Below are 12,888 nucleotides of genomic sequence, written 5' to 3'. Positions count from 1 at the left end.
TAATCTATCAATAATTGCTATATAGAAGTTCCCAGTATAAGTATATTGTTATTGTCTTGTTGTTGCTAAAGTTTGAGGTTAAGCATGAGTGGCTACAAAAGGTCATCGGTAATACTAAAATTGTCTATGCTGCACAAGTGTTGTGGATAGGCATATGTGCTACTCAAGTGCACATTAAGTTATTGAAGTGCTCCATAAGGCTTACAAGGCTGCTGTAGAACACATTTATTAAGCAAGTAGATCGCTAATAAAGTGCACGAACGCATTAAATAAACCTTTCTAATTGTTGATTGGTTATTTACAGAACAAAGACACAGATTTTGAGCTTCTGCTTGTATGAGACAACCTATACTTTTTGTTCTTGGTTATGGCCACAAGGCTTATCAGCACTCTTACTCAACACAATGCTTTATCTTCTATCATAAAATAAAACACCAACAAAAGCTAACAAACTCACTTATTTTAGTTAAAAGCTTGAGTACAACACAAAGACTAAATTTAATTGAACAAATGCAATATATTATGAATCAAATATGGCGATTTGTACACAAAACCACATAGTTCAAATGAATTACTGCTGCAATACAGATCTTACATAACCATCAAGCAATATTCAACTCACAAAATCACAATAACCCAATAAATGCACAAGCAAGCTTGAACAGAAGTTTTAGCAACAAGTAGGCATAAAATCAGGCAAAGCACTTATTTATTAGCATTTACAAAGATTTGCATGCTCTAGAAATACAATTTATACTAGATAAACACAAAATTAGTTGTTGAAGTTTCTATTCTAAAAATAAGATGCTTGCATACAAAGAAAGCTCAAATTTTAAAATTGTCCAAATTAGATCAACGGGTCATCTAAAATAAGTAGACCTTCTAGAAGGTGGTATTCAGATAGCAATAATCCAAAAACAGTGACAGCTTCTGACACAAGATTTGACGAATTTATGTATGAAATTCAAAATCTGACAATTTTTAATAAAATCTAGAAGTCAATTCTTATTTGCGCTAAAGTTTGTACAGGAACAAGGGTAAGGCTTTTTGAATTACAATATATTCAACCATTGGACGCACATACCTAAAGAACAGGCAAGAATCCCAAGCAAAAATGAAGAAATCTATCAATGATGTCGTAGACCTCCTTCATCCTCCCCTCTTATTTTGGCAAATGTAATCTCCAAACAAAAAACATGAATGAAAACACAAATTCACTAACGTCCTCGATAAAATTGTTGTCCGTGGAAAAATCCCCTCCCATGCTTATATAATGTGTAATGTCCCCTTTTTGGGACATTAGAAATATTGAAGTCTTATTTTATATAATGTTAAAATTGACTCTAAAACGTAGACTCAAATTATTAAAAGGTCAATTTAATGTTATAAAGAGGACAAAAGGCCAAGGAGGAATAAGACGAAATGCCAGAGGGAAGTTGAAGGGTCACAAGGGAATAGGATGAAAGCCAAAGGGGACTCAAAAAGTCTTAATTTCTATATTAAAAGGGGAAAGAGGTTCATTGTTGGGCATGCTTGATTTATGATTCAATTTCAGTTTTCTCTCTTGTGAGAGTTATTCAAAAAGCTTCAGCTTTCAGCTAGCATGAGGACGTAGCCCCTCATGCCAGCAGACAATAGATGCAAACCCATTGTCCGGGAGACATCAATTCAAGTGTTTCATTCGCACTTAAAGGTTCTTATTCTAGTATTCCAATCTAACTATTAATCTGTATTTAAGATTGGATTTTTTGTATTGGTTATTGTATTGTTGTTGTATAATACAATAACGTGTTTACGGAGTTGTATGACAGTTTTCTGGTTTTATCATTGTGGATTTGGAATGCATTTCTATATGCTTGAAATCCTAAATATTAATCTAAAAAGAACGAGTTTATATTTATTGGAGAATTAACTAGTTTTATACTACTGTTCGTAATTCATATGCCTTTGGTTTAAGTTTTGAATACCAGTTTTGAGGAAACAATTAGATAACTATCAGTTGGATTATTTTCTATGGTTTACATTGTCAATTTATCTGTGATACAATTTTATGTTTTTACGATCTAAATGTTAATCTGAGAAGAAATCAACTAAATATCTGGTTAGGGATATTTCAATGGTATCAAAGCTATCGAACCTACCATCCTGTTGGGCAAAAGCAAATTTTCCTGAAAGATTATTTTGAAACTGGACTCTGAAGCTTATGCATCAAGCGCAACAAGTGACCATCACTAGTATTACTGTGTGAAGTAATTGTAGAGATACAATATCAACAGATCATAATCCTTTTCTCTAAAGGATTTGGATACAAGGATTGGAAATTTATTTACGCATTGAATCAATATAGAAGGTCCATAACTGAAGTTAGGAGTGACACGTTGAACCAATATAGAGGCTATGAGTTTTCGAAGAGGAAGATTTTTAGAGTGAATCTTGGTACACGAGTATCAATACTGGATAAAAAAGATGCACGGCATGTCAAGACATATGAGGTTGATCTAAAAGAATTAAAGTGCAGAATCATAGTTAAGGTCGGCTCTCAATATGAGTATTCTACAACGCCTCCATTGGAAGATGATGGCTATCAATGTATAGAATCCACAAATTAATAGTATCAAACATTACGAATGAATTGGAACAAGGAAAATAAAACAACTGTATATACTAGAAATGTTTGGAGATCACATGTTTCAAGCAGGTCGCAAGTGGTATTGAAAGTGTTAGATGACAGTAAGGAGGAAGTCAGGTATAAGGCAATCTTGTTGAAAGAGGAGAAAGTGAGTTAACAACAAAGGCAAAACGCAAGATGGTGGCATGTGTAACGGAGGTCTGATTCCGTATAGGTGTCTAGCCTTACATCCACATTCACATAAGTGCCAAACACATAGTAGGAACAGCAAGGAGCGGTTTGGGTTTCACAGCTAGGCAAAAGGTTTGAATGCCATTGTGTTACTATAGCTTATCCATGGCAGGAAGCATTCGCTAGAGATAGGAAGCACTAGACTCAACCAAGAGGTAGCCATATCCTTCTTCACGACAAACATCAAGGATTCTCTAAAGGTGTAACTCTTCGTTCAGTGACCGTGGGAGGAAGATTAAATAAAATTGTGAAATGCTTGTAGCATCTTCTCATACCATATTTGATGTGTGTCTTGATATCGTGGAGAGGAGATGAATTTAAGTTGGCTCTAGCTATTTTAGGCATATGTTAGTAACGGTAGAGAAAAATCAAAACTGACCAATGGCGTTACCATAGGGGAGTTTATACAGGTGTGTTATTGTGTTTCAAAACAGCTAGCGGAATATTAGGTGGTGTCGTGAATAAAATTTGTTGTTGCGACAACAGGAGGCTTCAACTATCATTCCTTAAAAAGAGATAACAAGTAGAGTTGGGGTCCATGTTTTCATCGACCAACAACAAATTAAAGTTGGTGGTAGTGTTAAAAACAGACTTCAATCTTGGCATTTTCTGATGGTGGAAAGAGACAAATAGCACGTGGAAGGAGTTTCTATTGGTGGCAGAAGGAACTTGGTCTATATGGTGGATAGTGCATGCGTTTGAAAATAACGCATTACTCCAAATTCGCAAAAGGCGGGTACTACAATTGGTTAACATGGCAGAAGGAGCAGTCAGAGAAACGGTGCGGGAAGAATTTCAGATGCACAGAGTAGTGTACGGAGCCCAATTTTGCCATAAAACCTTATGACTGGAGCTTATGCTAAAGTATGAGTGGGAAATATTAAGTGGGAATATGAGTAATGTTGGGCTATTTAGCGGCTACCTCAATATTATCATCGATGTTATTTTCCTAAACTTTTATTAGCTTTGGCAATCAAAATTAAATGTTGAGACTCGAGATATTTTAATGGTATTCCTTTCATGACAAAGACATTGGCTCGATAATATGTAACCCATAAGAAAGCAGCTTTTGTCACTGGCAAATTACTAAGAATAGGCTTTGATTGGGAGCAAGACCTATGGAAGGCTATCAATATCGACAGAAGACTACTAGTTGTAATACAATCGTGAATAGCTTTGATGGGCGTCCTAAAAGAGAGTAAACATAAGCTACAGTTGTCATCTCCTAGGTAGAGAATTGGTATGAATAGGCAGCAGTAAGACAAATCGGTTTGATGTCTTAATCAGTTCACAGTGATTGGGAGAGACTCGTCAACTGCTGAGTACATATAGACTGTTGAACTGTAAGTAACAATGTCATCATGAAGCCGTTATAAACGTGGAGTCATCAGGATTTGGTTGGAGCAGTAGTGACATTGATTTGGGTTTAAGTCCAACAACAGCAATATTAAAATCTGACTTGCAAACCAAAGATAAGTGTATGATGGTGTTTAATGATAAGTGTTTGTGGTCAAATGTATGAAATTTTAGCCACATTAAATCCTTATTGCAAATGTTTGACAAAATGCATCTAGGGGGAAACAAAAAGACTTTGGTAAAGTTTAGCAGAGATCTTGGAAAAGTTCTCGTGTAGGAAATAAAGATTTTCCAAGCAACTGATAAATTCAGTGATTACATTTGGTGTTGCAGGCGAGCGCTTCCGAACATTCACTTACACAAGCAAGTAGTCTACCCTCAGGAATTGCATGGCTAGGATTAAATCATGACAAATATTATGAAGCGATAGCAACAGTTATTTCAGAATTTTGAAACTAATACAAGAGAAGATATACTCGATATTAATGGAGAGTATAAAAGCAGCCCCTACCCGAATTCAAAATGAGTTATCATTCAGTGATTACATGGATTTTCATCTAGAGCAGCAAAATATGACTAATATGGCAAAAAGAAAGTAGTTGGAATTGGTTTAGGATCTCCTTGCAAAAGACTAGGGCAAAGGTATTTATGAAGAATTTTCGACACGCCAAGATCATCGAATAGAGAGTCTTGAAAAAGAACAATTAACTACCTTTGACTTGCAACTTTCTCGCAATCACATAGAAAATGTTACACAAGGTGCAAGTTTCTTCGTTGGTGATTTGAAGGTTAGCTTTGATAAGCAGGTTGATGAGGTCGGCTACACACAAGCTTATAGCAGGATGGAATCATGTTATGATGAACCATATATTTCCTAGGCCCATGATAAGAATTCAGAAGAACAATCCAAGATGACACTACAAGATGTTGAATTGTATCAACATGATAATGAAATGCATGTATTTAGAAACCAGTTGAGGGTTAACGAAGAAATGGCTATGGCATCTTTGGCACATTATGATAGCACTCACAAGATGGTTGGGAATCTCTCCAGGAAGGTTCAAAAGAGAGTGGAAGAAGAATGGCTTGTTTCTGATTTGCAAGTGATCAAAACAGGCCTTGAAGCTATGAAATCAGAATATTTGTATTTGCTTTCTGACAAGGATAACATTCTTAAGGTTGCTGAAACACATGTTGATCAGTGGAATAAAGAGAGGAATGACATTAAGGAGCTCAATAGAGAGCTTAAGGAAACACAGGTGGCATTTAATAATGCTCAAATTTCCCTTCAAGATGCAGAAAATAAGATTAGGATCACGAATCACTCTCACGAGTAGGAGGATAAAGAGAGGCAGGAACTTTTCCTAGAGGTAATTGATGAACTTGATAGCATTCAGCAGACGTATGCTTTGGATAATTGCCCCAAGCGATCAAGTACCAAAGTTTCAGATCACTTTCAGCTTATCGATAAACCCGTGTTTGAAGTTGATGCTGATTGGATTTCCGATAATCCCCTGTTTGAGGTAAACGAGAACTCTCCTCTTGATTATCATGAAGGAGTGATTCCGATTTCAGCATACAGAATGTTGGTACAATTCCTAGCAAAGAATATGGGTCACAAGATGGAAGTGGTGATTTGACTACGGTTGTGCATCATAGGATCAGTCCACATTTGGTTCCTGATTTCACACCATACAGGAGTTGGTTGGATTTTTTACATCAGTCTTTGGATAGTTTTTGGTGTAGTTTTGAGGAAAGTTATGTGTTGATCATGGGGAATGCTCTTTCAACTTCATTCTTATTCATAGTACCTATGTACTCGAAGAATCTTTTGATTGAAAATGACAGTTTGGTATTTGTTGCGCCGAGGGTGGTACACTCATTTTTTGAGCGACTTGTTTATTACATCATCTATTTAGGTTGGGTTGTCATCATCTACTAGGTTATACATAGTTCACTCATACATTTTTATCTTATCATATCGGTTGGTTACGACAACAAGGTTTGGGATCCAAGTGTTGACCATATGTATTTATGGCTTGTTGAGGACCTTGTTGTAATTCTTCTCAATTTGAGATTGGAATCAATGGTATCAGTGATGATCAAAGTTGTTCAATTTACAAGGGCAGAGTTTTTTCAAAGAGTTATATGGGATCCAGGGATCCGGCTGAGAGATAGATTGCAAAGTAAAATCTTGCTTCGCAGTGTGGCCGGAATTGTTTTTAGTTTGGACTACAGGACTACTTGCAAGCTCGTATGGGATCTTGGTACTAATTGCTTGAGGAAAAGCAATTTTAAGGAGGGGGGATTTGTAATGTCCCCTTTTTGGGACACTAGAAATATTGAAGTTTTATTTTATATAATGTTAAAATTGACTCTCAAATGTAGACTCAAATTATTAAAAGGTCAATTTAATGTTATAAAGAGGGCAAAAGGTCATGGAGGAATAAGAGGAAATGCCAGAGGGAAGTTGAAGAGTCACAATGGAATAGGACAAAAGCCAGAGGGGAGTCGAAGAGTATTAGTTTGTGTATTAAATGGGGAAAGAGGCTCATTGTTGGGCATGCTTGATTTATGATTCAATTTCAGTTTTCTCTCTTGTGAGAGTTATTCATAAAGCTTCAGCTTTCAACTAGTATGAGGACGTAGCCCCTCGTGTCGGCAAACAATGGATGCAAACCCATTGTCCGGGAGACATCAATTCAGTTGTTTCATTCGCACTTACAAGTTCTTATTCTAGTATTCCAATATGGCTGTTAATCTATATTTAAGATTGGGCTTTTTGCACTGGTTATTGTATTGCTGTTGTATAATACAATAACGTGTTTACGGAGTTGTATGAGAGTTTTCTAGTTTTATCATTGTGGGTCTGGAATGCATTTCTACATGCTTGAAATCCTGAATATTAATCTAAAAAGAACGAGTTTATATTTACTGGAGAATCAACTGGTATTTTACTACTGTTCGTAATTCATATGCCTTTGGTTTAAGTTCTGAATATCAGTTTTGCGGAAACAATTAGATAACTATCTGTTAGATTATTTTCTATGGTTTACATTGCCAGTTTATCTATGATATGATTTTATGTTTTTACAATCTAAATGCTATTCCAAGAAGAAATCAAGTAAATATCCAATTAGGGATATTTCATAATGTTCCCTTTTTAGGACAGCAGAAGTCAATTAAATAATTAAATTTGAAGTTGTCAAATTATATCATATTTAATCACAACTTGATTTTATTATTTGATAAAGAAATTAAATTACTTTAATGGAGCCTGGTGAAAATTAATAATGTCCTTTTAATTTAAAGAAGAAAAATAAAGAAATAAAGAAAATGAATATCACAAGACAGGCATGAGGAAAACGAAGAGTTGCAGGGATGAGCTAAAGATCATTGAGAGGCTCATTTTATTATCCTTGATCATTATTTCTCTTGGAGAATTTTTGGGAGCTTTGTCTTTCAATTTTGAAAGCCTAGGTACGAAAACCTTCTGGATTTCCTTTGTGGATTGGACAGAAACCAAAATCATCTTTTGAGGTGGATTTGCAACGGAGTTCACAGCAGCACAAATTTGTGAGGTCTTCTTTTGAAAACAAACTTGTAGTATTAGAGGTATTTCATATCTGTTGAAAAAAGGGTTGTAATGATTTATCATATTGAAGTCCAGATCTCTATTTCAATCTCATTTTATATGATTTTCAATTTAATCTATTGTACTAAAGGAAATTAATTGTGTGCAAATTGTTTGTTTAAATTTATGTATTACATTTAAAAAATCTGGAGCAAATATACTAGGGGAATATTACAACAGGATATTACAACTTACTTTGGCCAGTGCAGCATGCCTTATTGAGATATACTCTCCTCCAAAAGCACAACATGAGTTGTTAAGTTGTGATTATCATTTCCACACACAAGGAATAAAAGACAAACAAGTTAATATTATATAATAGATAAAATTTTATATATTTATTATTTATACATTGATAAATTACAATTAAACTTTTAAGTACTTTTATATTATAATGAATTTTAAATTACTATAATGTATTCAGAAGTTAACAAAATATTGTTTTAAATTTAACAATTTAAATTTAATAAATGTACAATTTTATATTAATTTTTAAATTTATATCATATCATTTTATTTTAATAAATTATAAATTTCAACATTTTGATTAATACTATTTCAAAGCTATTAAGCAATGTTATATTATTTTGACAATTATTATTAATTTAATGAATTTATTATTTATATATTTGAAAAAACTCAAATTTATATAAAATTATTTTGAAAAATTAATGACTCCTTTGATGATTATATCTTTGCAACAAATTTTTTGTACAATCGAACCTATCAATGTTAGAAATCTAGAATTTTACCATTTATAACAAAAACAATGAAGCCTAAGATAAAATCTGTCGGGGCATTCCATATGAATTATACATAGAATAATCTTATCATATCTCACAAACCCATATCTAATTTATTCTATGAAGATGCAAATTTTCTTCCAACAACTATGTTGTCCTTAGTTTTATGGCATTTCTGCTCTCTTTCATTCTATTGTTCTTGAGTTCTAGAACAAAACCCACCTTCACCTATTTTCCGTTTCCTCCCTCATCACTTGAGTTTTTTTTCCCACTTCTGTTTTAAAAAAGCTCAACACCATCCAAGGACCTTTTTGGCCACAACTATTGATATTTCAAACTTTTTGGATAAAAATGCTTATGTAAAATGCTTTTATTGGAATTTGTAAAAGCTGAACTTGAACCAAGCAAAAAACAGATGAACTGTCTTAATCAGTAAAATGCTAGGGAAAACTAAACACAGATGTATGCTATTAAAAATCCATATATGCGGACATCCAAATAATAATAAACATAAATGCAGAACAACAAAGGGTGGCAGGGAGAGAACAATGATTATATGTTATTCAAGAATATGTAAGACTGATACTTAAATCATACCGTGAGTAACTTATACAAAATAGACTCCACATCTTCCCCTACATATCCTGCCTGCAAGCAGATATCAAATCTGGATTAGAATCGGACAAACAAAGTGGCATGCCCTCAAAATTAAATATATGGCCCACAACTATGTCTTTGTGAATAACGAGAGAGCATTTCAGTGCATACGAATACAGTGTAATAAACATCCCTTCAAAATATGCAATTTTTGATAAAAACAAAAGGAACTACTAGTCCAATTTTTAAAAATGGAATTAAACTGGTAGCATTCTTTGATAGCAATGAAGCTTAATGTCATAATACTTTATGGCAGCAGCATGGAAAAGCACATATGCGGCAATTAAAATCATGACATAAACATGAATTTAAGAGGCATGTCATATAGAGGAGCTACAAAATGCATTTGTGTCAGCATTGGGAATGAGAGTGTGTGTGTGAAGGTGAGTGTATGCATAAGTCAGTGCTCTTGGTGTGTGTGCACGCATGCACGTACAATAGAAATCTTTTAAGCCTCTACACTATACCAGATGGAATTCTGCGCTAGCATCTCCAGCTACCTACTCTTTCAACAAAATTAGTATAGTTCATTGTATCAAAGAATATAACTACAACAGCTTAAAAGTAGGAAGACGTGGAAAACCCCTCCCTGTAAAAGCATCAATTAATATTATCTGTGCCTGAACCCCAATGCACAAAGAGCCAAACCAGTTCAATTTTCACTACTTTATACTATAGGACATTTACAAAATATAGGTTTCTTGGTTGGAGATTGTAGGCCAAATTGTGGCCATATAAAGTCAAAGTCAGATATACCTTGAGCCGATTTTTATTAGTGTCATGTATTACCTTTCATTTACATATTTCATCTATCAGTATTCTCATAGTAAGGATTTGTCCTTCTGTTTTATAATCTTGATGCTGAGTTAGTCATCAAATATAGCTTGTTAATTTATCATAGTACCTATTACAAACTCCAACCTAGCATGTGAGTTAATGTGATTGATAGTAAAAATCTCAGCCAATTATTTTCTGGTTTTATGGAGATTATGTTTTTTGTGCAGCCTGAGCCTTCCAGCAGATGGTCCATTTTATGAGGCCATATTTATGAAGAGTGTCCAGACCCAAAGCTGCAAGTGAAATTTTGAATAAATGAGACAAGTAGCAAGCTTTTACAGACACATGCATGCACTTGCACACAGATACAAGTGCATGCATGCACACACGCTTGCACACAAACATACCACACACATGCCGACACCCACACCCACACACATCATACACACCAAACTAGCAATCCTTATGTATTTGTGTAGACATAAACAGATTGAATGTTATGTTTTAGGCATTTGCATACAGAAATATTTTGGCATGACCTTCAAACTGTTCAGTTAAAGTGCTGACCATAGAAAGTTGATGTCACCATAACAAAGAAATGAAATGAGATTTCTATTCAATTATACATGAGAAATTAATGTTCAAGAAGGCCATGCCACAGATTGAATTCTGGCGAGTTCGTCAGAGTCAGTATCAACGTAGAAAACTAGAGAAGCGTACAAAGGTCAATTTGCCTCGATCCAATTCTAATAGAAATCAAGGAAAACCACACTAAGACAGACTGGTTAAAATAAACAAGTAACGTAGGAAAAATGTGATGAGCCCGACATTGAGCCTCTTGGCCTGGATGGCAGTGCTGGCTGCCACATACACATTCTTGTCTTGCTTTAGAAAAATCAGATTCTGATTTTAATCTTAGAAAAATCAGATTCTGATTATAGTCTTCTAGTGGCAACTAACTTCTTGAAGGGGGGCGAATTAGCTTTGTTTTTCCCAAAGTAGATTTTAGGCAAAAATCAGATTTGTTTCCCTTGGGCAACTACATGCTAACTATGTGCCAACTATCTGCACTATTTGCAAACTGGAAGCTTCTACCAACTTCAGCCAGCTCTGTGCTAACTGTGGTCTGCCTCTTTACAGACTGGCATTCTTCGCTGAATGCAATCAGATTGCTTAGTTGCCTTGCATTGCAAGTTAATGTACTGGCCCAAGTGATTATATATTGAAGATTCTGCTTTGTTTTCTGGTATGCTGAATATTTTGTTTTCCATTAAGCACACTGGACATTGGACTGGAACCTCCAAGAGATCTGTGTAATCTGTAAGCTGAAACTGTTACTGTTAAGAAATTCTTTGATAGTTTGATACATAAATTGATTTCTGATTTTACAGCTTCTATTTAAAACATATTTATTTATACTTTGAATCTGTGTAAAGAACTATTGATTTCCTGAATAATTTTACCGAGAGACCCATCTCCCCCTCCTCTAGATGCACCTCCATGACATTTGGTGTCTCCGGAGTCTTCAAAAATGGTTGGAAATTTCATGGTGAAGTCTCCCGAAGAATCCAAGTCTCCAAATGTAATAACCCTGTCTGGTTATAGCTAAATCAAGCATCAATTTCTTTCACCTTTCAATGGTTTGACATTTTGTCAAACACTTGGCAGGCAGCCCAATTACCACTAAATCTATGATGTCTTAAATTTTCAAACACAATATCAAGATGTACAGCAAACTGATCACAAATTTACTTAATTTTGGCCTTATAAGTTTTGCATAAATTAATATTAAACGCCAATAAACAATTCTGAAATGATTCACACCAGCGTCTGAATTCATTCATCAACAAACCATATAGCAATATAACGAAAAGGGAATTTAATTGTTGGCTGATTATAAATCAGTATTTGAAACCAGCCTGTTTACTTTCAAATTACGTAATATAAACTGAATTTTACAAATTAAGAACCTGCTCTTTGCCATAGAATGTAATTGCAAAGTCAAACTGAAAGCCACCTAGTCCAGTTTCAATCTGGCGTTCACATCTACCCATACAAATGCTGCCCAAAACTGATATAGAAATCATGCCAAATATAAGAACCCTTGGCATTCAAGCTGTAAATCCAACACTCCAATTCTGATGCAAAACGAACAAACTAGGATATCCAAAATTACCAAACTCCATTCTGTAGACTAAACCTCATCCAGCATCAGAGAAATTATAATATTCAATTGTATAAATGCTCCTTAGCCACAGTTAATACAGAAAGAGGAGACGATAATAAAACTCAGAAGTCCACGATACCTCAGCTGTGGATTCTCAGAATTAAATCTACAACACTTGAGCTGTAGACCCCAAACCCTTATACTTCAGCACGGGCACAAACTTCAAACTCAGAAATGTCACAAAGACAACAAGAGCAAACTAAGATAATCAAATAATTGGATGCTTTACTCATCAAATGGGCTCATATTTATAATTTGCAAATGGCACAAAGTTTCCCAAATGAACTTCACTTAAGAAGCTTCCCACACACAACATTGAAATATAATAAAGTGTCATTACAATCTGATTTATCAATTGCTTTTGTCTCTGAAAATGACCTTTTCCACCATAACTTAAAATTCTGACACATAAGGCCACTGTTTCTTGTTCCCATGATTTAAAACTTTTCGTCCCGGTTCCAACGAGCTATGATACTAAGGTGACCAACCAACAACACTATAAAAAATAGCAACTTCAACGTACTTATATGAATAATAATGATAATTCACCCGTCTTGTGAAAACAACTAAAGAGGCATCAAAATCAAAATCTGAAAATGATCCTGATGATGAAAGATGATGAATGAACCTGACG

The 12,888-nt window shown here is 34.6% G+C and overlaps 1 protein-coding gene across 2 annotated transcripts in view; it reads right to left on the bottom strand.

Annotated features, from left to right (window-relative positions):
• Positions 1–12,888, bottom strand: part of LOC149567685 (CLP protease regulatory subunit CLPX1, mitochondrial-like) — a 289,493-nt gene that overhangs the window by 176,592 nt on the left and 100,013 nt on the right. For both annotated transcript variants that reach the window (XM_089820948.1, XM_089820947.1), the window contains exon 5: positions 9,191–9,241. In XM_089820948.1, coding sequence (XP_089677074.1) covers positions 9,191–9,241 — 51 coding nt within the window. The remainder of the gene's footprint in view (positions 1–9,190; positions 9,242–12,888) is intronic.

The sequence above is a fragment of the Cupressus sempervirens genome, chromosome 3 (genome assembly GCF_028749045.1).
Source record: "Cupressus sempervirens isolate cs-2001-9-10 chromosome 3, ASM2874904v1, whole genome shotgun sequence".
Taxonomy (NCBI): Eukaryota; Viridiplantae; Streptophyta; class Pinopsida; order Cupressales; family Cupressaceae; genus Cupressus; species Cupressus sempervirens.
Note: the sequence above shows the minus strand (reverse complement) of the source record. Positions and strands in the feature narration are given on the sequence as shown.